The sequence below is a fragment of the Pholcus phalangioides genome, unplaced genomic scaffold (assembly GCF_987345545.1).
Source record: "Pholcus phalangioides strain wild (caught in Gottingen) unplaced genomic scaffold, Ppha-v1.0 ptg000015l_1, whole genome shotgun sequence".
NCBI classification, from domain to species: Eukaryota; Metazoa; Arthropoda; class Arachnida; order Araneae; family Pholcidae; genus Pholcus; species Pholcus phalangioides.
This window is the reverse complement of record NW_028301608.1, coordinates 63,215,731-63,238,075: the sequence shown is the minus strand read 5'-3', so window position 1 is coordinate 63,238,075 and position 22,345 is coordinate 63,215,731. Positions and strand designations below refer to the sequence as shown.

General features: G+C 37.7%; 2 protein-coding genes across 3 annotated transcripts in view; both read left to right on the top strand.

The window, feature by feature from the left end:
- The first annotated feature begins 2,947 nt into the window (after positions 1–2,947).
- Positions 2,948–15,198, top strand: LOC149076466 (sn-1-specific diacylglycerol lipase ABHD11-like). Its single transcript, XM_089244036.1, has 6 exons — positions 2,948–3,241; positions 6,739–6,923; positions 8,234–8,410; positions 9,046–9,240; positions 12,186–12,361; positions 14,951–15,198. Exons 1-6 carry the CDS (start codon positions 3,226–3,228, stop codon positions 15,084–15,086), a joined length of 885 nt encoding a protein of 294 aa, XP_089100162.1. The 5' UTR covers positions 2,948–3,225; the 3' UTR covers positions 15,087–15,198.
- Positions 15,199–20,576: 5,378 nt separating this feature from the next.
- The window catches only part of LOC149076464 (uncharacterized), a 49,620-nt gene continuing 47,851 nt past the window's right edge, over positions 20,577–22,345 (top strand). The window contains exon 1 of one of the 2 annotated variants that reach the window (XM_089244034.1): positions 20,577–20,830. The gene's annotated coding sequence lies outside the window, so the exon portion shown is untranslated. The remainder of the gene's footprint in view (positions 20,831–22,345) is intronic. The other variant, XM_089244035.1, reaches the window with a different exon arrangement.

Here is a 22,345-nt window from a genome sequence, read left to right as displayed (position 1 = left end):
CTGGGGCTCGGGCGCTGGACTAGTGGGGGAGAGGAATGCACTTCTTTTAACTGCTCCTTCTACATTATACGGGGCACAGAAATGCAAGTTTGTTCCGGCTTAAAAAGTATCTAGGTGCGTATCCCTGGATTGGTGGGGGGGGGGGGGGAGGAGGGTGCTCTCATTACGGCTCTGCTCTTCAGCTCGGATTTGTTGCTCCTCCTAGAGATGACAGAAATCGTTTTCCTGATTTTTCTTTTCTTGACCAGTATAAATTTTTTTATAGCTCTTCAACGTCGGATTTGGCTTCCAGCAAAAATCATTTTCCCCAATTGTTTTTTTGGTCAATAAATTTTTTCTGCCCTATCGTGACAAATTTGCCCCAACCCCTTCCTACAGTGGACGGAAATCATGTCCCCTAATTTTTTTTCGATTTTTCACTTCAGATTTGATGCCTTTCCTACGAGCAGACAAATCATTTACCCTAATTTTTTTTTGGTCAATAATATTTGTTTTTGCCCTTTCATCATGGATTTAGCACCCCACCTAGAGCGGACAGACACCATTTCTCTCATTTTTTTGGGTACATAAGATTTTTTTTTTTTGCTTTTTAATCTCTCTAACTGCGATATCCCATGTGAACGTACGGATCACGCGGCTGAACAGTCGCCCTGCATTCATAATTTTCAACCGCAATGTAATTTGTTGTTTCAGTTGTGATTTTTCAATTAAAATTTCGTATGTAATTTCAGTCGTTATTATAATGAATAAAAGAAAGGGGGGGGGGACGATTGTCGACCTCTTCCTTTGCGACTATACCAGTGATTCCCAACGTGGGCGATGGAATGTTCCGGGGGCGGTAGAAGCTACGGGTATAACATAGGATCCTATGGCTTAGATTGCGTTGGGGGGGGGGGGATGGGAGAACAAAATTTCTGAAGAAGGGGCCGTTGGGACAAAAAAAGGGTGGGAACAATGGCCTATACCAATACATTTTTTTTGTGAACTGGAGGGGGAGTTGTTATCACTCAAGTTTATCAACGTAACCCCTTGTGAACCCAAACCGCACTCTCGAAGTATTTTTTCCTAATGTGTCGTAGTCTGCACCTTTATACCTAGCTAGGTATAAAGGCTGTATTCCGTACGAGAACCTTTCGCGACTCCTTACAAAATGACTTTTGTGCGAGAGAAAAAAAAACGGTGATTGCTTATTTTTATGTGAGATGTCTCGAAAATCTACATCAAAAGCTGTCCGGCGTATTAAAAAAGACGACCATAGACAAAGATAGACTTGGAAGTCTGGGGGGGGGGGCGGCACGATGATGATGATGTCAATTCACATATACATTTATACATTAGATCAGTCGACTCTATCTTTGACGCTGGGGGAAGAGCAATGCCCCCCCCCCCCCACGCCTCCCGTATCTCCGCCCATGAAGACGACACAGGAGATGAATACAAATCGTTTATCGATTGTTACGTAAATGAGAACATGGATGTTCATGCAAATACAGTAATATGGAGATTTTTTTCTCACCATCTTCAGGGCCGTCTTAAGAGCAACATGGGCCCCCGGGCCAAATGACTTTTCTGAGGCTTTTTCTCTCCTGAGACCCCCGGGTGGGCCCATGCCTTGAGACGGCACTGACCATCTTACGTGTCTGGTTTAGTGCACGAAACCATCTTCTATAAGGGGCCATTCAAGTATTACGTAAGCAGATTTTTAGCCATTTTTGACTCCCCCCCCCCCCCCATTTGTCAGCAAAAGTCGCAAAACACTGACCCCCCCTCTCGATGCTGACGTAATACTTGAATGACCCCTAAGGGAAAAAGTTTATTATTATTATTTTTGGAATGAGAGAGAGAGAGAAAAGCTTGATTTTTTGCATATTTCTCTGGTTGATTTTTTAATTGAAACACAACGCGTGTCCATCAACTGCAGCGTAAACGCAGTGTGCTGTAATTGAAAAAAAAATATCTAGATATTGTTTGCGGGGGGGGGGGGTGGAAAGGAGGAGGTTAAATCACAAGAGTTTATAAAACCCTTCGCTAGATGGCGCTCTTGATCAACTCTTCAAAAGAGCCGTGTAAGAGCTGCGGTTCATTTTGGTGAGTGAGCGGTTCAGAGCCGCTCACGGAAAAGAACCGTTTTGCCCATCACTATAGCAGAAGGCATGTATGAACAGCTGTTGCCAATTTCAATGCGTTAAAATTCTTATCCATGGCAAATGCTGCCTTGACCATGCATTTTCGAGCTTTCCGTGTGTGACCATGTTTTTCGTGGAGCTTTCTCGGAAGAAATACGGGACATCTCCCGATGTTGACATTTACTCACGGGGGCCCCTCTCAGAAGTAAAGTGACCATACGTCCCGTGTTTCCCGGGACTGTCCCGGTATTTTCTGTTTTTTGGTCAATCGCGACTTTTCGGAAAACGTGTCCCGGTTTTCCCGTATTTTACACGAAGCCTACTTGAATGTTTATTCTTTATTGAAGTCAAAGATCGACATTATTCTTCAACTCGTAAATTATTTTATGATAATTACAACTATATATGAGAATATTAATCTCCCACAATCGCTTTGGTGAACGTTTTTTTTTATGGAATACATTTTAATCCACTGCAATTTACAGTAATGCATCATTTCCCACCATTGTGATTTTTCCGTTTTTGCAACAATATTTGGCAACTTTGTTTGGTTTTGGCGATAATTGGTAATGTCCCGTATTTTCCCGTATTTGGAATCCTAATGTCCCGTATTTCTCTTGAAGAAATATGGTCAGCCTACTCAGAAGGATCTTTGAGCAGTTTCTCCAAAAAAATAATAGTTCGAGATTTTTGAGGCACTCTGCAGACCTTGGGGTCCTAGGCTGCTGCCTGTCTATCCTATAAGGAAATCTGGCGCTGTGGCCAGAAATTTGGCGGATTCCGAGATGTCACGCAAGTTCTCGCTTGAAAATCTGTCTAGTATTTCCTGTCATCTACGGGTTGTAACCTATTTACACTATCGATTTCTGATAATTTTATTTTAACAACTTACCCTTTTTCTGCTTTGAAATTTCCACTACTTCATTAGAAAATTGATGAGGAAAGTCAATTAGATGAAATACTAATATTAGTCATTACCGACGTGTAAATTCTCCTTAATCACAACCCATTTTACATTTCCTCTCAACAAGAAATTTTTCCTTGTGTAACCGAATCTTTATTTATGTGAAAATCCAAGTGACATACAACATTTATCATCATGGAAGAAGTGCAAGGTATGTTTTTTTATAATTATAAGAAGAAAAAAAATTTTTCAATTTTTACTACTTTTTTGCGAAATCGCGATAATTTAAATTTTATCGTTAATTCTTTCGTGTATTTCCAAGCTATAACTGACACCTTAAAAGAATACGAAACTAAATACGAAAATAAAGGGTTTAGTATCAGACTTCGCGCGTTATATGACTGCGTGCTTCGAATTATTAAAAACACTTCTTGGTGACGACATTTTGCACTACCAATGCTAGGCACATAAAGTGAATCTTGTGGGTGACGCATTTATTAAAGAATTCAAAGGATTTAATTCTGTTGTGGCCAAGACGAAGATAACTTATTTTGCTCTCAAGAAAAATGAACAGTGCGTATTTAAGCTACCAAAAAGAAAAAAAAGTATCACTGTATAAGTAGGCTATTACTGGCAGCAAAATTCTTCCCGACCCCTGTAGTAACTAGGCAGAATTCGTGGTTCAAAGGTGTCATTCATCTGAGCGAATATCATACATTGCTGCTTTTCTCAATGAATATAAAGACGATTACTCCAGCATAAGTTTGTTAAAAATAAGTTTTGAAAATGAAATTCACCTCCTAAAATACGGGTTCAGTTGACTTTCGTTTCCAAGTTCTGTAGGAAAATTATGCTAATCAACAATTTGAAAGGATGAAACTTTACATTCGCACATGTTTTGTGGAGTTAAAGTTAATAGATTTGAAATCTTTTGGGCTCAAATTTCAAGGGCATTTTTGAACCACGAATTCTGCCTGGTTACAACAGGGGTCGGGAAGAATTTTGCTGCCAGTAATAGCCTACTTATACAGTGATACTTTTTTTTCTTTTTGGTAGCTTAAATACGCACTGCTCATTTTTCTTGAGTGCAAAATAAGTTATCTTCGTCTTGGCCACAACAGAATTAAATCCTTTGAATTCTTTAATAAATGCGTCACCCACAAGATTCACTTTATGTGCCTAGCATTGGTAGAGCAAAATGTCGTCACCAAGAAGTGTTTTTAATAATTCGAAGCACGCAGTCATATAACACGCGAAGTCTGATACTAAACCCTTTATTTTCGTATTTAGTTTCGTATTCTTTTAAGGTGTCAGTTATAGCTTTGAAACACACGAAAGAATTAACGATAAAATTTAAATTATCGCGATTTCGCAAAAAAGTAGTAAAAATTCAAATGTTTGCATCTATTCATCAAAATTCGCAAATTTTGCATTTATCGCATTTATTTCGGGAATTTCACATTTATTGCGGTTATTTCGTAAATATGAAATTTACGTATCCCTAATGATAATACACAAAATAACCGCTGCATTACAATAAGCAATACAGCACAATTAGAAATAATATTAGGGAAAGACCAACGTGTGTGTGTGTGTGTGTGTGTGTGTGTTAGTAGATCCAAAATTGCAAATAGCCATTTTTCTTTTCTTTCCTTTTCTTCTCCTTTTCTCTTGTTGCCGGTTCACTTTGAATTCGACTCTTGGTCTACAACAGAGCGTAACTCCCGCTATAAGGAGTATTTTCGCTATTCCTTCTTTGTTACTGATGAAGGAACTTCATATAGTTCCGAAACGCGTTTAGGCGTGGTTCCTATTTGCAATTTCGGGTCTACATATGTTGGTCTTTCCCTAGTATTATCTCACCCAAAAAGTAATTCATTTCTACAATAAGCAATGTACACTATATGCAGTGCACCACAATAAGCATCGCGTAATAAGCAATTACGCGATGTATGGCAATAAGCGAATCACCGTTATACACATTAACGCTGCAATGCATGATTTTTTATTTCGAACCGATAATTTTTTCCATAATTAATTAAGCCTATAAAGCCGGGAAAAATAAAAAAAATTCTATTTCGAATTATACTCCTTATACAGGGTCTTAAAGAGGACGTAAAATCGCATATAAAATAAATGTATTGAAGTATTATTACCTTCCAAATATATATATATATATACACATACCTTATTTGCGATTCAAACTATAGAAAAAGAAAAAAATTGGGAAACTTCAACGTAAAAAAAAAAGAAATGCAAATAAATCATTTCGACCCTACAGTGCATTATTTCCTTTTTTGACAGAATACTGAAGATTTAAATTTCTTTTTTTTAAATCGAGAAGTTTTACTGACATCTATCAATGGCTTTCGAATGAAAATGAAAATGGGAATAATGGATGTCTCAAAGATGAAGTTGCCAATTTGCAATGGGGGAAAAACATATTTAAATTAGATATTGCCAATAGTATGCCATGTTGGGTTTAGCAGTGCATTACAATAAGCAATACATCACGCGATGCACTATAATACGCCATGCACTATAATACGCAATGCGCCATAATCATCAATGGGCCACTATATTTAGTGCACCACAATAAACAATAAGATACAATAAGCAATGTAGGCTCAATAACCACCATATGCAATACCACACAATAAACAATGCACCTTAATATGCAGTGCACCACGATCGCAATATGCAAAGCACCAATTGCATCATTACAATTAGCAATGCACAATTGCATCATTACAATTAGCAATGCACAATTGCATCATTACAATTAGCAATGCACAATTGCATCATTACAATTAGCAATGCACAATTGCATCATTACAATTAGCAATGCACAATTGCATCATTACAATTAGCAATGCACAATTGCATCATTACAATTAGCAATGCACAATTGCATCATTACAATTAGCAATGCACAATTGCATCGCGAGCATTGCAATCAGCAATGCACCACAATACGCAATACAGCACAATACGGGATGCATCGCAATTAGCAAAGCAGCACTCACTATAATACGCAATGACAATTGCATTGCAATAAGCAATACAGCACGCGATGAACTACAATACGCAATGCACTACAACACGCAAAGTTCTACAGAGTAGGGCTTCTGAAGTTCATGAAAAAACATAAAACAATATCGAAAGTAGCGTTTACACGGCAGACAAAATTCAAAAAAGATATTTCCACAAGAAATTTTCAAAATAGGCAAAGAAAAGCATGTATGGCATTTTCCCCGAACTTCCGAGCTCTAATATTATAAAATCTAGTACTTATTCTGATTTTATTTCGTACGATTTTGTATCAAAAACCTAATTAGAAACATGTTACCCTGTCTCTTCTGAGTCATATATATGTTACCGGCATTCTATATACTTGAAAAAAAAATAATAACTCGGTGAGTATTCCACTCACAAACATGGAACTTTCTGTTGGCCTCAGAAAACACAGGGCAGCAACTTTACAATTGGATTTTCAAGTATAGGGTGTTCGTACAAAAGTTAGTTTATGTATTTCAATAACTATACAAGTCCTGGCAATATGTATGATGTATATGAGGTCTACACGTTATTTGCATTCTTTCTGTAATTAGAATTATGCCTCTAGGATCAACAGCTCTCCTATCTTACTACCTTGTATATGTACATCCGCGAAACCTTATTGACATAAGTTTGTTTTTACGCCAATAGCTGCTGCAGCATCAGCCTCAAATAACGTCTGCACACCAGTGAAAATGGATTATAGTGTGTACGATCCTTCAAGGAAAACTGGAAAATCTGATTTGCCTCCAATCATATTCATTCACGGTGTGTTTTGTAGCAGGGTTATGCATGAGCATGTCGTGAAAGAACTGAGCGAGGCGACGGGAAGAAAGGTGAGCAATCCAATTAAATTGTATTGAATTTAAGTAATATTTTCTGCTTTTACATACTACTACTACTACATGTACCTCGTGCAGATATTCCCGAGGAACTTCTATCAAATTGGTGCTTGCCGGAAAATGTTTTTATGTGTGCACCGTCGAACCCAGATTTAACGAATCGGATAAAACTTCATCCTCCTCCTAACTGGATCCCGAAGAAATGTCTCAATGAAGAGATTTTAGTAGGTGGTCGGAGAACTGGGCCATGCTGGGAAATGTGTGTGTATGTGTTGTGAACGTATCGTGAAGCTTGTTTCTGTGTAATGCTTGTTATAGTGCTACTACTATTGAACCAGACATGCACCTCGTCCATATTCCTCTGCAGAACCTCTAACGAATTGGTATATGTTGGAATGTTCGTGTACGTGTTGTGAAACCTGGCGTGAAGTTTGTTTCTGTGTAATGCTTGTTATGTGTAGTACTGCCATCTGCCACCAGTTTTTCTAACTATGAGTGAAATGTAAAGGTTGAATGATTTATCATTGTAGGCCTGTTGCTCTCTGTGGCGAGATTTTTTAATGGGGAGATCGCCTCGCGTTTGCGCCTTGAAGTTGGGAACCACAGGAAACCAACTTCAGCAGACCACCACTGTGATGATGATGGGGTTCGAACCCGGATCCTCGCGATGCGAGTCCGTCACTATGACCACTCGTCCACCACAGCGGCAGTGCTGCCATCTGCGATCAAAATTTCAAACTATGAGTGAAGTGTAATGATTGAATAATTGTATCGTTGTAGGCGTGTTGTTTTCTGTGGCGAGACTTTTTAACGGGGAGATCGGCTCGCATTCGTGAATCGAAGTTGAGAACCGCAGAAAACCAACTTCAGCCAGGACCACTGCGGCGACAGTGGCCACTCAACCACCACAGCGGCAATCGGATAAAACCGATATTTTTATTCGTTAAATGGAGGAAATCATTATATCGGGGTTGATAAATGAAAAAACCTACTGAAAAAATCCTTAAATAGAGGAATTTGTTAAGTAGGATAGTGATAGGAACCGAGCGGGACACCAAGGTTCTCTGTCAAATTAGGTAATGAAAGTACATTGTATCAGGGAAACTCGTGTGGTTCATTAAACTTTTATAATTACGTTATGGTATTTCATCGCATGGATTTCAATAAAGAAAACCCTTTCTCCCCCACCCCCTTCTGAAATATTTACGATTTAATTTTACTAGAGTTTCAAAATTGGCTATACATACGTTATTTACATGTGTGTATAAACTTTTTTTCCCCTATACCTTCCATTGCTGCTCTAGGTATATTCAATTGATATGGCATGTCATGGTACCAGCCCTTTCAGACCTGAACTTTCTATTTCATCTCTCAAAAAGGATCTGGAACTATTCGTAGAAGACCGAGACATCAAAACGAAGCTCACCTTCGTTGCTCATAGTGCAGGAGCCGCATTAGCACATTGTTTCGCTTTGGATCACGTACGTGTGAAATATTTTCGGACTTTTTATTTTTTTCTGAATTTTTGGAATTGATCATTACAATATTCAATTACTGCATACTGCGTTTGCCGGCTTATAAGATTACATAGGCATACATTGTGAGACATAACTATGACACTCTTATATTTTAGTGAGAGCATAAGATGGAACGAAGTAAAAAATATCAAAAATTCACAAGCTGTTTTATAACAGTGCGAAATAACTTTATACCAAAATATTGGGAGTTTAAAAAAATATTTTCACACATTATTTTACGGAAAAGCAAAAAAAATATAGTGTGGACACACACAAAACCATGAGACACTTACTAATTTTTTGAGGAAAAGTAAAATAAAATTCAAACAAATCACACATAAATTTACCGAAATCAAATCAATATTTTGTGCAACAACCTCTGTCGCAAATCGAAGCAAAATTACGATTTGGTATGGGTTCAACCAAATCAATCAGAGTGTTACAAGAGACATCATTCCAAGCTCGTGATATGGCGGCTATTTGCAGAGCTATATAGTAGGCTAAGTGTTGAAAATGAAGAAAGAGCTAATGATGAAATCGCAAAAGCCTTCAAAATTCAATTTCATGTGGTAATTAATTGTTCCCTATTTTCTTTGCAGCCGAATTCTGTAGAAAAAATCGTGATGATCGATCATCTTCCTGATAGTGTGATGGAGGAAAAGGTTGGCTTCACATTCGGACGAGAACAACTTTCAAATCACAACAAACTTTTGCTTCTTCTGAACCCAAAACATACTCTGTTTGAAGCGAGAAAGAATTTCCTCCGTCTCGCCGAAAGATCAAAATCAGAAACCGTGAGTAATTTAAGTTTCAGGACGTTCGAACTGTCTAACTACGTAATACCAGTTTAAGTCCACTATAACGACAGTTCACTATCACGGAGAAAATTGTCGTTATAACGGACCTCTCATTAGCCTTTTTTTGCTCTATCAGGTTAAAAAATTTAAAAAATTGCTGCTTTTAAAACGTCTTTTATACTCTTTCGTTCTAATAGCTATTAAGGAATGAACCGAACTCTGGTCATGATATTGGGGGGTTTTTGGTCTCACAGTAGTTAATTCTCTAAAAAACTTTTTGTGCAGAATTTCTTATTATCAAAGTGATCTAATCGGCTGAATGAACAATTAAATTTCTCATTTACTGTATTACACCACTTCAGTGACTGTATGGACTCGTCAACGATTTACAGTCAATCAGAATTTTTTTTTTTAGCATTATTTTTCCAGTCATTCGGAAACAACTTTAAGGAGTCTCCTACCTTTTAACATGGTAGAAAACTTTCTTATGTAGAAATATATTAATAAAAATATTATTTATCCATTAATTGATTTCAACTATTTACCACACACACACACACACACACACACATATATATATATATATTGTGTATGCTATATGCTATGCCAGTACAAAATTTTACGTATCTCTAATACTTAATTTTTTACAAATTAAAAAATAAAAACCGCATCAAAAAACGCTTGCGCGCGTGATAAAGTAACATGACATCAATAAAACTGAATAAAAATTCATTCAAAATAAAGGAAACTTTTCAGTTTATAAAATAAGGAAAGAGATTTGTGAAATACTTGGGTTATAAAAATTTTTAATTTTTTTAAATTAAAAATTTAATTTTGAATAAGATTGAGTCGATAACAAAAATATCGATCTTTTTCATCATTTTATGAACTGAACAGTTTTCTTTATTTTGAATGAATTTTTTTATTCAATTATATTGATTTCATGCAATTTTATCATGTGCGCAAGCCGTTTTTTAATGCGTTTTTGAAAATTTGTAAAACATTAAGTATTAGAGATATGTAAAAAATTTTGTACTAGCATAGGATAACATAATCCAATATTATATGCGATTAAAATTTGAAATAAATCAATGGATAAATAATATTTTTAATATTATTTCTAGTTCAAGTTATTACAGTTGAAATTCCTGGAGCAACATTCGCAATTTGGTAGATTCTGATTGTTCAAACTGCTCGAGCATGCGAGTTTTGAGAGTCTCGTACACGTGCTGCTGAGGAGGATTGCGAACAATATTAGAAGCATACAATTGAACAATTCACAATCAAGAGCTCCTTCCTACACCGGAATTAAATTTAGTTTCATTGGCGGTTATGCCTGCCGTTTTGAATTGGGACTATTTGAAGAATCGGTACATGCGGGAATGTGCGTGTACGTGTAGTGAAACCTGACGTGAAGTTTTTTGTTTCTCTGTAATGCTTGTTACTAATGCTTGTTATGTGTAGTGCTGCCATCTGCCACCAGTTTTTCTAACTATGAGTGAAGTGTTATGATTGAATGATTTATCGTTGTAGGACTGTTGCTCTCTGTGGCGAGACTTTTTAACGGGGAGATCGGCTCGCATTTGCGCCTTGAAGTTGGGAACCACAGAAAACCAACTTCAGCCGACCACCACTGTGGGGTTCGAACCCGGATCCTCGCATAGCGAGTCCGTCACTATAACCACTCGACCACCACAGCGGCAAAGGCGCATTACATCGTGCTTTTAATTGCCGGCCGATCCACGGTGGGACCCCTCAGGTGGCTCTGCTTGGCTCGTACTCTGTTCTTATCAATTCAGCACTTGCAACCGGCACTGGATCCGACTCGACTAAAGGGACTTTGGTTCCATCCACGAGGGACTCCTAGGTGTGTCCCCTCTGTGGACTCTGCTTGTTTGGCTCAGTACCTTGTTTAGTTTTTACTCTTGATCTGCTTGGCGTATGCACTCTGAAACTAGATTTGCCTATACGTACTTCCAGCTAAGTTTGGAGCCCTAGATCAAAACTTTCTCCGAGGACCCACAATGCTGGGACGGTCATGCATAAAACCCCTACAAGAAGGAAGCTGCCTGAACTCTAGGAGTAGCCGTGGACTCATGGGTGATGTATCAGGAAGAGTAATTTATTGTTTAGGTTCATTGAATCGTCCCGTATGTTAAACATATTTTTCTCCATATAATTTGGCTCTTGGGAGGGATGGTAACCTACCTTTTTTGGATTCGTGCGTGGTACAGTTCCAGAGATTGATCTTATTTATAAAATTTGTTTCATTATAAAAAAAAAAATTAGTTTAGACTAAATTCAATTTTTAATAAGTAGAAAGAGTTTCGCTCCTGGAGGAGACTGGAGGGGGAAGGGAGATGGGGTAAGACATTAAACGGCCAACGGCCAGGCCTATCGCTTGGCGATTTAATGCCTTTTACGTCCTTCCCCCCCCGCACCAGGCAGTTGGGTAAGACATCTTTCTTTCTTTCAAACCGACTCAGATTTTGATTCAGATCACTATCGCCAATTTACTTTACTACCTAGTGAGTTGTGCCGGAAATGTAAGTGTGTGTATACCTAACAGTCTGAGTGCGTATCTAGTGTTGTGTCTGGTTTTTTAGTGCTGTCATCTATATTTCAGAAGTGAAGTGTAACGATTGCGTATTTGTACTATTTGTAGGCCTGTTGCTCTCTGTGACGAGACTTTTTAACGGATGGGGAGTTGGGATCTGCTCGCATTTGTGTCTCGCGATGCAATGTGAGTCGTGGGCTTTAAAAAGCTTGAAAACCATAACTCAACCAAAATTTTTAATAGCGATTAATGTTTGATCAATTAATCGCTGTAATTTGCCAATTAATTTGGCAGCCCTGGTATTAATTACGTATATAATCTGATGTTAGAATATAGTATATTTTACTTTGCCATCTTACAAGAAAATTATTATTTCAATTTAAAGGAAAAAGCCTTTTTCAAGAACTCCGCTCACTTACTAACAAAGAAGTCTGGACGATTCCAGTGGAAAGTAGATTTGCCCTTCATCCTCAAATCTGCAGTAGAAGATATGTTTCGTCAAACGAAGCCGTACTATGGAGAAATTCTTCTTATCAGAGCACTCGATAGTGCACTAACATCGTAAGTGCATTTAATGGTATCCAAAATTCTTTATTGTTTTTTAATTTCTTTTTTTCCTGTTGAATGTGGTAAAAAATCAGTGGTTCTTAACCGGGGAGCAAAAAAGCATTTTTGGGGTGCGAGATGGAGGAAAAAAAAAAAAGTTTTAACACGCTGATTGATTATTCAGGGAAACCGAAATGATGAGAAAAACGCAATTTTTCAATTCAAAAATACGAATCATACCTAAATTTTTACAACTCATTTTTTTAGCTTTCACTCGCGGAAATGTGTTCCGCGAAGTTTGAATGTTCCCAGTTTGAGGTGATTTAAAGGGTACATTTATACAGGGTGAACGTGACCTGTTTTGCGAAACGAAGGGGGAAGGGGATATAGACAAGCCCAAGTGGAATATGAAGCACCCTACGAACCCTGTCCTGTCTCGAATCATTTTCGAGTTATGGGGAATATTCGATTGGAAGAAAAATATGTCAAGTCCGAAGTTTTTTTGCAAGAAACAAAATAACGCATAAAAGAAAGAGCAGAAAAAATCCTATAAGGCGAAACCATTTTCAGAATATCTGTATTTATTGGCAAGCTACAAGCGTCTGAAAGGTTGACCAAGTTCAAAATCGAATTGCCACCGAGATTTTTAATTGCGTATTCCGCAAACACCCTTTTAGCTACAATCGGCCAATATTTGTGAGCTCAATTGGAACTATTGCCAAAACTACGGATGACGGCTTCGCAAACACGTCTACCATATCTTTGCAGAATTGGATTGCATCACTTTTGCTGATGAAAAAAAAACCATGAATCGCTTAAATGTAAGTGATAATATGCGGGTAGCTCTCTTTCTAAGGAAGAACCTAAATTTCAATATTATTATGAAAAAATAATAAAAGATACTCATTAAAAATCGATATTTAGAGTAATTTTAATTTTGTTGATACCTGTGGACATCTTTTCCATTCCGTAACATTTTGGCAAATTGCACATTAGTCATTTCATTAATGCATCAATTTCAATACATGCATTTATCGCATAATATTTCTTTCTTCAACTGCAATAGCATCTCTCTATTGTTTCATGTCAAGTATAATACATGTCATTTGTGTAATCTCTCATATTGTCAAAAATTATTGTCCATGCCATAAAGTATTGAGGCGTGTAAGTTTGTAACCGATGTCGATGGCTCAGTCCCTATGAAAGTACACTGAGTTATTCATTCTTTGTCATGTTTAATACATGTGACTACATTTATTAATGTTTTTGCGTCTCGATTTGTAAGTTTAGCTTACGTGGTGTTCCCCACTTCTCCTGGAGAGCAGTTGCATGACTTAATCGACTAATTACGGTGGCATTTATATATATATATATATATATACCCGCACCGTATTTTTTACTTTGTTTTTTTAACTTAAAAGAACTTCACATTTACACAAACATGCACAACCTTGTCTATAACCCCCTTACGAAGGTTATTAACAACTGGCTGATGCGAACATAAATTTTTGGAAAAGAAATTTCAACTGCCCTTGCGGGGAAATCGAACCCACGTCCTTTCACTTTCCGGGTGAACGCATTAGATTACAGAGGCAACGAATATCTCGATCTTTCCTCTCGTTGCCTCTGTATTCTAGTGCATCTTCTATCTTCGCATCAGCCAGCTGTTAAAAACTTTCGTATGGATAGCAGAGAGTGACATCATCCTCGGATATAATAGCCATAGCCATCAAGGGCACTCACATACTTAGGCAGTCCCTTCCGGCTAGGCAGTGACGAGAAAAATTAAATTCAGCCTGTCTCGGGGGGGGAATTTTTTCTTCAATAAATTAGGTTTATACGATTATATTTCAAATTTAGAATTCTTTAAAACTTAGTGAACATTTGATGTAATTAGTCATGGGAAAAAAAACCAAATTTTTAACAAATAGAAATACTGTTCCGGACAAATTCCACAAGACTTCGAGATTGCGAAACAAGAAGCGGTTCGACGGGCAAATGCAGATTTATTTGCAAACAGCAATTTACACGTATCTATAAGCTAATCAGAGAACGAACAACTTTCTCGCCAAGTTCAATCACAACTGACTTTTCAGTCTCTCTCTCTCTCTCTTATCCTCTTTCTGTCGTACTCAAAGCGGCTCCCTAGGTAACTCTTTTGGTCACTCACTGACCTGCTGTCGCATGCTTACACACTGTTTTGGCTACTCAAAATCTTGCGCACGGTTGTGGTCACGCACATGCTTGCACATTGTTTTGATCGCTCGCAAGCTTGCGCACTGTTTTGGTCACTCGTGTGCTTTCACACGCTTTTGTTGACTCACTGCCTCGATCCTTTGCTCTTAAGTCAGTGGCGTATTTATGGGTTTGCCACCCTTCTCGCATTCTACTCGAATTTTCTTGGCCAATTAGAAAATTCCTAAAATTTGCCAACTCTGAAATTGCCTCAATGGACTACGATGAATACTTTGCCCGATTAGCAACTCCTCCCACCCCAACATAAATATGCCTCTGCCATAGACTCAGTATAAATATAAAAGTATCTTTGGTTTTTATGATCGCCTCTTACACACTTTAAAATTTGTGTTTGTTTTTTTTATATAGAGATGAAGCAATTGCTGACGCTCAGAATTTGAATCCAAATATGAAAGTGATAACCTACGAAAATGGAGGTCACATGCTATTCCTGGAACATCCACATAGATTCGTACAAGATGTCGCGAATTATTTGAAAGAATAGTTATATGCCTTTTATTCTACAGAATTATTATTATTTCCAAAGATGATGCATAATCTGAAAATAAACATGGGAGAAAGTAATATATAAATAAAGAACAATTCGATCGTTATCATTTTCAAGCACATGGGTAAAATTTATCTTTCTCAAAAAATGTCTATATACATAGAGTCGACGCTCGTTATAACGACCCCCCCCCTCTTCCTGTCGAAACTGGACTTTATATTGGAAGGTCGTTATATCGAAAGGAAAAGCAAATACAAATACAACACCACAACAGGCAAATTGCCCAACGAGGTGGCTGTCATAAGAACATCATGGATCCCCGAGCCCTTTTTTACCCTACCTACGAGCTCTACCCACTACTGCTACACCACACATGCACCCCGCCCACAACCCCCCGCGGAACCCTCATGCGGGAATGTGCGTGTACGTGTAGTGAAACCTGACGAAGTTTTTCTGTTTCTCTGTAATGCTTGTTATGTGTAGTGCTGCCATCTGCCACCAGTTTTTCAAACTATGAGTGAAGTGTTATGATTGAATGATTTTTCGTTGTAGGACTGTTGCTCTCTGTGGCGAGACTTTTAACGGGGAGATCGGCTCGCATTTGCGCCTTGAAGTTGGGAACCACAGAAAACCAACTTCAGCCGACCACCACTGTGGGGTTCGAACCCGGATCCTCGCATCGCGAGTCCGTCACTATAAGCGAGTCCGTTATATCTACATATAAGATATTCTTCATATGGAAACATTTCATACTTACCCTACCTGTCGTTGTAATGGAATGGTTGTTATGACGTGTGGTCGTTACAAAGAACGTCGACTTATAATCTTTTTATCTATATTTTACATTATTATTATACAGGGTACTACTCGCACCGCAAATTACTGGTGAACCGTTGATCCTAGAGGCATATTTCCAATTAGAAAAGTATCCAAATAATGTGTTGACCTCAGATACGTCATTCATATTGTAAGGGGTTGTATAGTTATTAAAGTATGAAAATACCTTGTTATATGGATACCCTGTACATTAAAACTCACAATTATAAAGTTGTTGCCCTGTCTCTTCTGAGGGCAACAAAAGAAATTCCGTATTTCTAAGTGCAATATTTGCTGAGGTATTGGAATTAAAAAACCGGTGAAAAGTTGGGAAAGAGCAGCTTAAAAAAAATGAGATAAAAGCCTGTTGTCCGTTGGTTCATGCTTTCCTTTTCTTTTTTTCTTTCAAAGTGATCACAACTCAGGTCTATCGCCATCTATGGTCAATTTATTACCTAAGGAGTTGTGCTCGATTGTTGAAGTGCGAGTGGGTGTACCCCTAACGGTCTTGGTGCGCATCTAGTAGTGCGTCTGATTTTTCAGTGCTGCCATCTATATTTCAGAAGTGAAGTTATTGAAATGTAATGATTGCTTATTTGTACTGTTTGTAGTCCTGTTGCTGTCTGTGACGAGACGGGGAGATTGGCTCGCATTCACGCCTCGAAGTTGGGAACCACATAAAACGTTAAATTATGCTATTCTTTCCCACCTATTTCAACCAATTTATTCCCCCCAATTTTTCTTAGTACTGCGACGGCTCACCACAGACTGTGGTCAATAGTCGCTAAACACGAAGACTGCACCAAATACCTGATGAACGCGATAACTGTACTCTTAATTGCCGGAGCAAAATGCTTAACCGATCTGTTTTTTGTAATTTGAAATGCATATTATAAATGGAAAAATTTATATGCTACTAAATACATTTAGTAGCATATAACATACCACAACTCGCTGTCGTGGTCGAGTGGTCACAGTGACGGACTCGCATCGCGGGGATCCGGTTTCAAACCCCACCGTCTCGCCGCAGGGGTGATCGGCTGAAGTTGGTTTCCTGCGGTTCCCAATTTCGAGGCGCGAATGCGAGCCGATCTTCCCGTCAAAAAGTCTTGCCGCAGAGAGCAACAGGCCTCTCTACAACGATATAATTATTCATTCATTACACTTCTCTCACTGTGAGTTAAGAAAAACTCATAGTTTAAAAAATTGATTGCAGATGGCAGCACTACACACAACAAGCATTACCCAGGAACAAGGTTCACTATAGGTGTATGTCTGGTTTTTAGTACCAAAATACAACTTCGCTTGTGCCATTTCAGTTCAAAATAAAGCAATATATAAGTACAATATTTTTTTTATCTAAAAACAATTGATTGCTTTCTTGTGTCCTTTTGAGGGCTACTGAAATTTTACATGTTCAATGATTTATAAAATAGCACCAAATTAAAGGAATTGGAAAGGAAATGCAAGGTAAAAACTATTCAACTTTACTAAGCATGATTTCATCTGTTTAGGAGCCGTTCAAGTATTACGTAAGCAGATTTTTAGCCATTTTTGACCCCCCCCCCCCTCCCCACGATCAAAAATTTATTTTTTAATGCAAAAAAAATATTTTTTTAAGATGAAAATTCGGAAGAAAATATCTTTATTGTTATTAAAATCAATTTCTGTTAATTTCAATGTTATTTGTAGGCTATAAACTCAAAATTTATCGTTAATAAATACAGTGACCACCCTCTAAGCTATATAATGATGAATCGCAAAAAGACCCTTGGCCTTTCGGATCAAATATGGCCCTGGGGGGTTATCTGATGCGGCCGGCCCTCTTCAAACCTAATTTTGTAAAAATGAACTATTCACACATTTACAGATCGCTCAAGTGTCCCGTGGTACAATTCCAGAATGCTTAAGCGATCCGTGTAACATTTAGAGGTCCCTTGAGTGACATGTGACGTAGTTTTAGAGCACTTAAGTGGCACCCAGTGCATTTTTTTTTTTGGCTTCATTTTGACACAAAATAAAGCGTTCCAATCCAGACTCTGCCACGAAGCTGGGCTGGAAGAGATCTCGGCAACGGGATAAGTCTAGTGGCAAAGTTCTGGCGTTCATTGCGGTTCTACATCACTCAAGTTATCCGTGGCACATTCTCAGATTATTTAAGTGATCCGCAGCATATAATTACGGATCACTTGAGTGATGCGTGGCACAGTTCCAGAGCACTTGGATCCGTGAAACATTTAGAGATCACTAAAGTGGCTCTGTAGGGCACTTATCAATGGGGGATGTTACTTCAAGTGCCCACAAACTATCGAAAGGTTTTTCTCGTTTCTGGCGCGCACAGTAAGATGCCATTAAAAATATTTCATATTTTCATAAAGGGTGGTTGATGACGTAAGCATCATCCAAACTCTCCCTCCCCCCTTGTCATCAAAAGTCAGCAAATCGGAAACCGCCCCTCCCCCATCGATGCTGACGTAAAACTTGAATGGCCCCTTATAGGAGACATTAAAATCAAGGCAAGCTGTGTATTTTGCCCAAATTAACCATTTTAACTAATTAAAAAATCCACTCATACACCTGTTTAATTAAATTTCTGTGTTTCCATATTGTTTCAATTAAAAATATTCCAAGAGAGCAAACCAATGTCAGTTTTTTTTTTAAATTCAATACTTTTTATGGAGCTGAACCATAGAGGATTGAAACGTTCCGAAAGAGTTTCATAGATTTCGGATGGGCGGTTAAAGCTTTATGTATACCTCTTTTCCACATCCGCGGCTCCCCAGAGCAGCGTAACAAAGGATCTCTTTGAAAAACATCTGTCAGAGCCACCACTCTGCGGCACCCCCCCGACAAAGTTTGGTCACAGTTTAAGAACCCCTGCTTTATTCCAAGGATGGCCAATTTTTTTTCCAGCCGCGTCCCAATTAAGGCCATTTTCAATGCACGTGCCACTCAAAAAATTGTAACACCTACGCCATGTGACCCGTGTTTTAACAGAACATATATTTACTTACCTTTCAGTTTAATTAAACCATACTCTCTGGTTTCCGTGAAAATGTTTTTTTTTAGTAACTTTTTGACTGAGAAATTTTTTTAAATCGTAAATTCGATTATCGCAATACAAATCGTGTATGTGTATCGATAAACGTTGATTTTACGTATAGCACGTGGGACAAATTTTGTACCAAAACCTAGAAGGTTAGAGTGCTGGCCACCCTCCCAATAAACTTTGTGATGGGCTGAGTTACCTTGGAAATTCATCAAATTCATGGATCTACAATGCATGTCTCCCTCATGCGGATTTCCCTGGAATTTGGTATTCCAGTTGGTCGTCCAGAAAACCCTAGTCCTCACCCTGAAATGTTTCCTTCGCTTTGCCACCTCTGCTGTTAGTGTTTTCAAGGTGAAAAGCGAAACAAAATACATAGAATAAGAAATAAATCATTTACTGTTAAAAAGGCCTGCCATACCGAACGAAATACAGCGGAATTTCGGTTAACGAGCTTAATTCGTTGCTCGTTATCCGAATAGCTCGTTATTAAAATTAAACTTCCCCATAGGAAATGATGGAAACTCGAATAATTCGTTCCACAATTATTCATTCATACAAAAATGACCAATAAAAACGACATTAAATAAGATAATGTTTACACAACGAGAGAGAGAGGAGGACTATCGTTTAGGATGATTTACAGATTCACTATTGTTTGCGGATTTTATTCTTTCTGTATGACTTTCAATAAGAGCCTTATCCAATGACACTTGCTTTTGCCTCTTTTTTAGGGTTTCTAGGAAGTGGGAAATCGCTGTGTGTGTGTTTGATGGACAGATTGATTGCTCGCACACTGCTACAGCTTTATTTGGGTGGCTCTTTTCTACAGAGTTTTGCACAAATTCCCCCCCCCCCCCTTCTACACATCTCTCTAATCTCATTTTATGTGAGGGACTTCTCTCTTCCCTGATGAGATACCGTCCATAAACTATTGCTGGTGCGTACAAAAGAGATCTATCCCTTCATCTACCGTCAACGCTCCTAGACATTTTTCACCACTAGTTCTTGAATGTCATCCTCATGCACCTCCAGTCCATGGTCTTCCCCAAGCACAAAATCTCTTCGACAAGTAGTGGATCCTGTTCATGATCTAGCCCCTCAAAGTCACATTCAATAATGCAAATCAGCCCACAGTTTCCTCCAAGCAGAATTTGATAAAAAAAAACGTTCAAAATGTTTGCTCGTTATGCGAATTTTTCGTAAACCGAACCGCTCGTTAACCGAAGTTCTACTGTATGGGTTTGGTGGTGGCCGTCCAGACTTTTTTCACTCATGAGAAAAAGATTGAAAATTGGGGAGAATTTCTTGGATTGAAAAATTATACAGAATTTCTGGAAAACCAATCCCCCCCCCCCCCTCGTCAATGCTGACATAATACTTGAATGACTTCTTGACGTAAATGACATCAAACTGACGTAAAAAAATAAATAAACTCATCAATAACGCCATCTAAAATCGTTATACATATGAAATTAACCTAAAATTGCACATTTTCCTTTTGACATCATATTATTTCATCCGATCACGATAATTTGATGATGGTGCATTAGCAAGAGCTGATGAGACCGAAACGTAGAGTTCGAAGCAGGTATAAGACGAAATAAAAATCCAATTAAAATGACGGTAATACTCTTTCACCATTATTTTTGTAGAGGGAGGTAGAGGTATTGCTCCACTTAAGTAGATTGGTGGTTTACCACTCCCGTGAAATGAAAAACTTCCTTAACAGTATAATTGCGCATGTGTATCGTAATATATGAAAAAAATATGGAATTTCCCCATGTAAATGCGGGTATGTTTTTCCATAATTATTTCCACCATTGCACATCTGACCGTGACGGAGAGAAATAAAAGACTGAGAAAACTCAAACAGGTAGGTTAGAAATATTTTCGAAGTTAAACCAAATGACATTATCAATCATTTACGAGAAAAATAAGATAATGATCTCAGTGAGACATTGAACTGAAATGCTCTAAGCGGCATTGACGAGATATCTCGTCGCTTTAAGAGCCTCTTATTTTAGCATTGACAAGCCCGGATATTATGTATAGTTGATATCTCGTTTTTTTCTACCTCCTTTTCACCTGCTGAAAATCCAAAGAATGTCTACCTCATTGAATAAAATATGGCATTTCACCGGGGTTACGTGACTTCTACTATGCTGTGGAAAGGGTTGCTCTTTCTTTCGGTACCACATTGTGAAAAAATGAAATAATTATCATGAAAAATTTTGGGTAGGTCATTTTTACTGCACAATGATTTAATTAACCTGGTAATTGAAACGTTCGTGAGCACTATTTGCTTACAATAAAGATAAAAAATACCGATACTTAAAAAATTAAAAACAAAAAACTTAAGGTATCGGACTACGTTGAAAACGTCATTTTGGAAGAAAATATGGACTTCCATTTTTTTATTTTTTATAAAAGCCCTATTTGTTTTGATTCCAAAACGGGCCTTGTTTTGTTTATATGATGCTTAGAATCAAAGTTACGTTCACTTTAGTGTTGCGTTTTTACATACAGGTAATGCGCGAACAAAGACTTTGAGCGTGTTTTACGAAGAATGCTATTTTTGACATTTTATTTGATTTGTAAAAATTGGTGCTGTGCATCCTTACGAAATTTTAATGTGATATTTTGCTATATATTGTTGAGGTTATGAACCAAAATCTAAGGTCTATCACATATATTTTTTGAATTACAGTGTTTTATAGACAAAATGTAGGATGAAATTTCAAAGAATTCACACGTACTTAAACATATTTTGGTGTAACTTATGAACATATCATGCAATCCTTTAAATTTTGGTTCATAACCTGCAACATTACTAGCTAAATGCACTGTGAAAATCACAAAGCATTTCATTAATAAAAGTTTTTGCAATCGTGTTTCGAATATCACATGGATTTTGCCTAAAATTTGACATAAAAATGACTTTTTCATAGAAAATATAATAGATAGACAAAAAAATTTGTCACTGTTTTCACCATTTCGAGACACTTTCCTATCAAAAAATGTTTTTAAAGTTCACTCCAGAACCATTTTAAAGAATAGTGACAAGAAAGGTAGTCGGATACCTTAATGAATATCTTTTTTATTTTATCACAAAGAAAACAAGGAAAGCTATAATATGTTTCTATTTTGTTGAAACACTTTTACAGGAGCGAGACATCTAACAGCTGAGTTAGTGTAGGCGGTGATGTATCAGGCTGTGAACTTGAAGACCAAAATTCGAATCTAGTTGGTTGAAGTTTTTTTTTTGGGTGGGGGATATAAATCAAGAAGCTAATCCATGCTTAGATGAGACAACCATAATTTTTTCATGGGAGATATTTTTATATCTTTATCATAATTAGTATCAGTCTCCACGCTTAGGTGTGTTCTG

Coding starts and splice junctions, on each gene's coding strand:
- LOC149076466 (XM_089244036.1), top strand. Junction 8,411..9,045: donor ATTGTTTCGCTTTGGATCAC/GTACGTGTGAAA, acceptor TTTTCTTTGCAG/CCGAATTCTGTAGAAAAAAT. Junction 9,241..12,185: donor AAAGATCAAAATCAGAAACC/GTGAGTAATTTA, acceptor TTCAATTTAAAG/GAAAAAGCCTTTTTCAAGAA.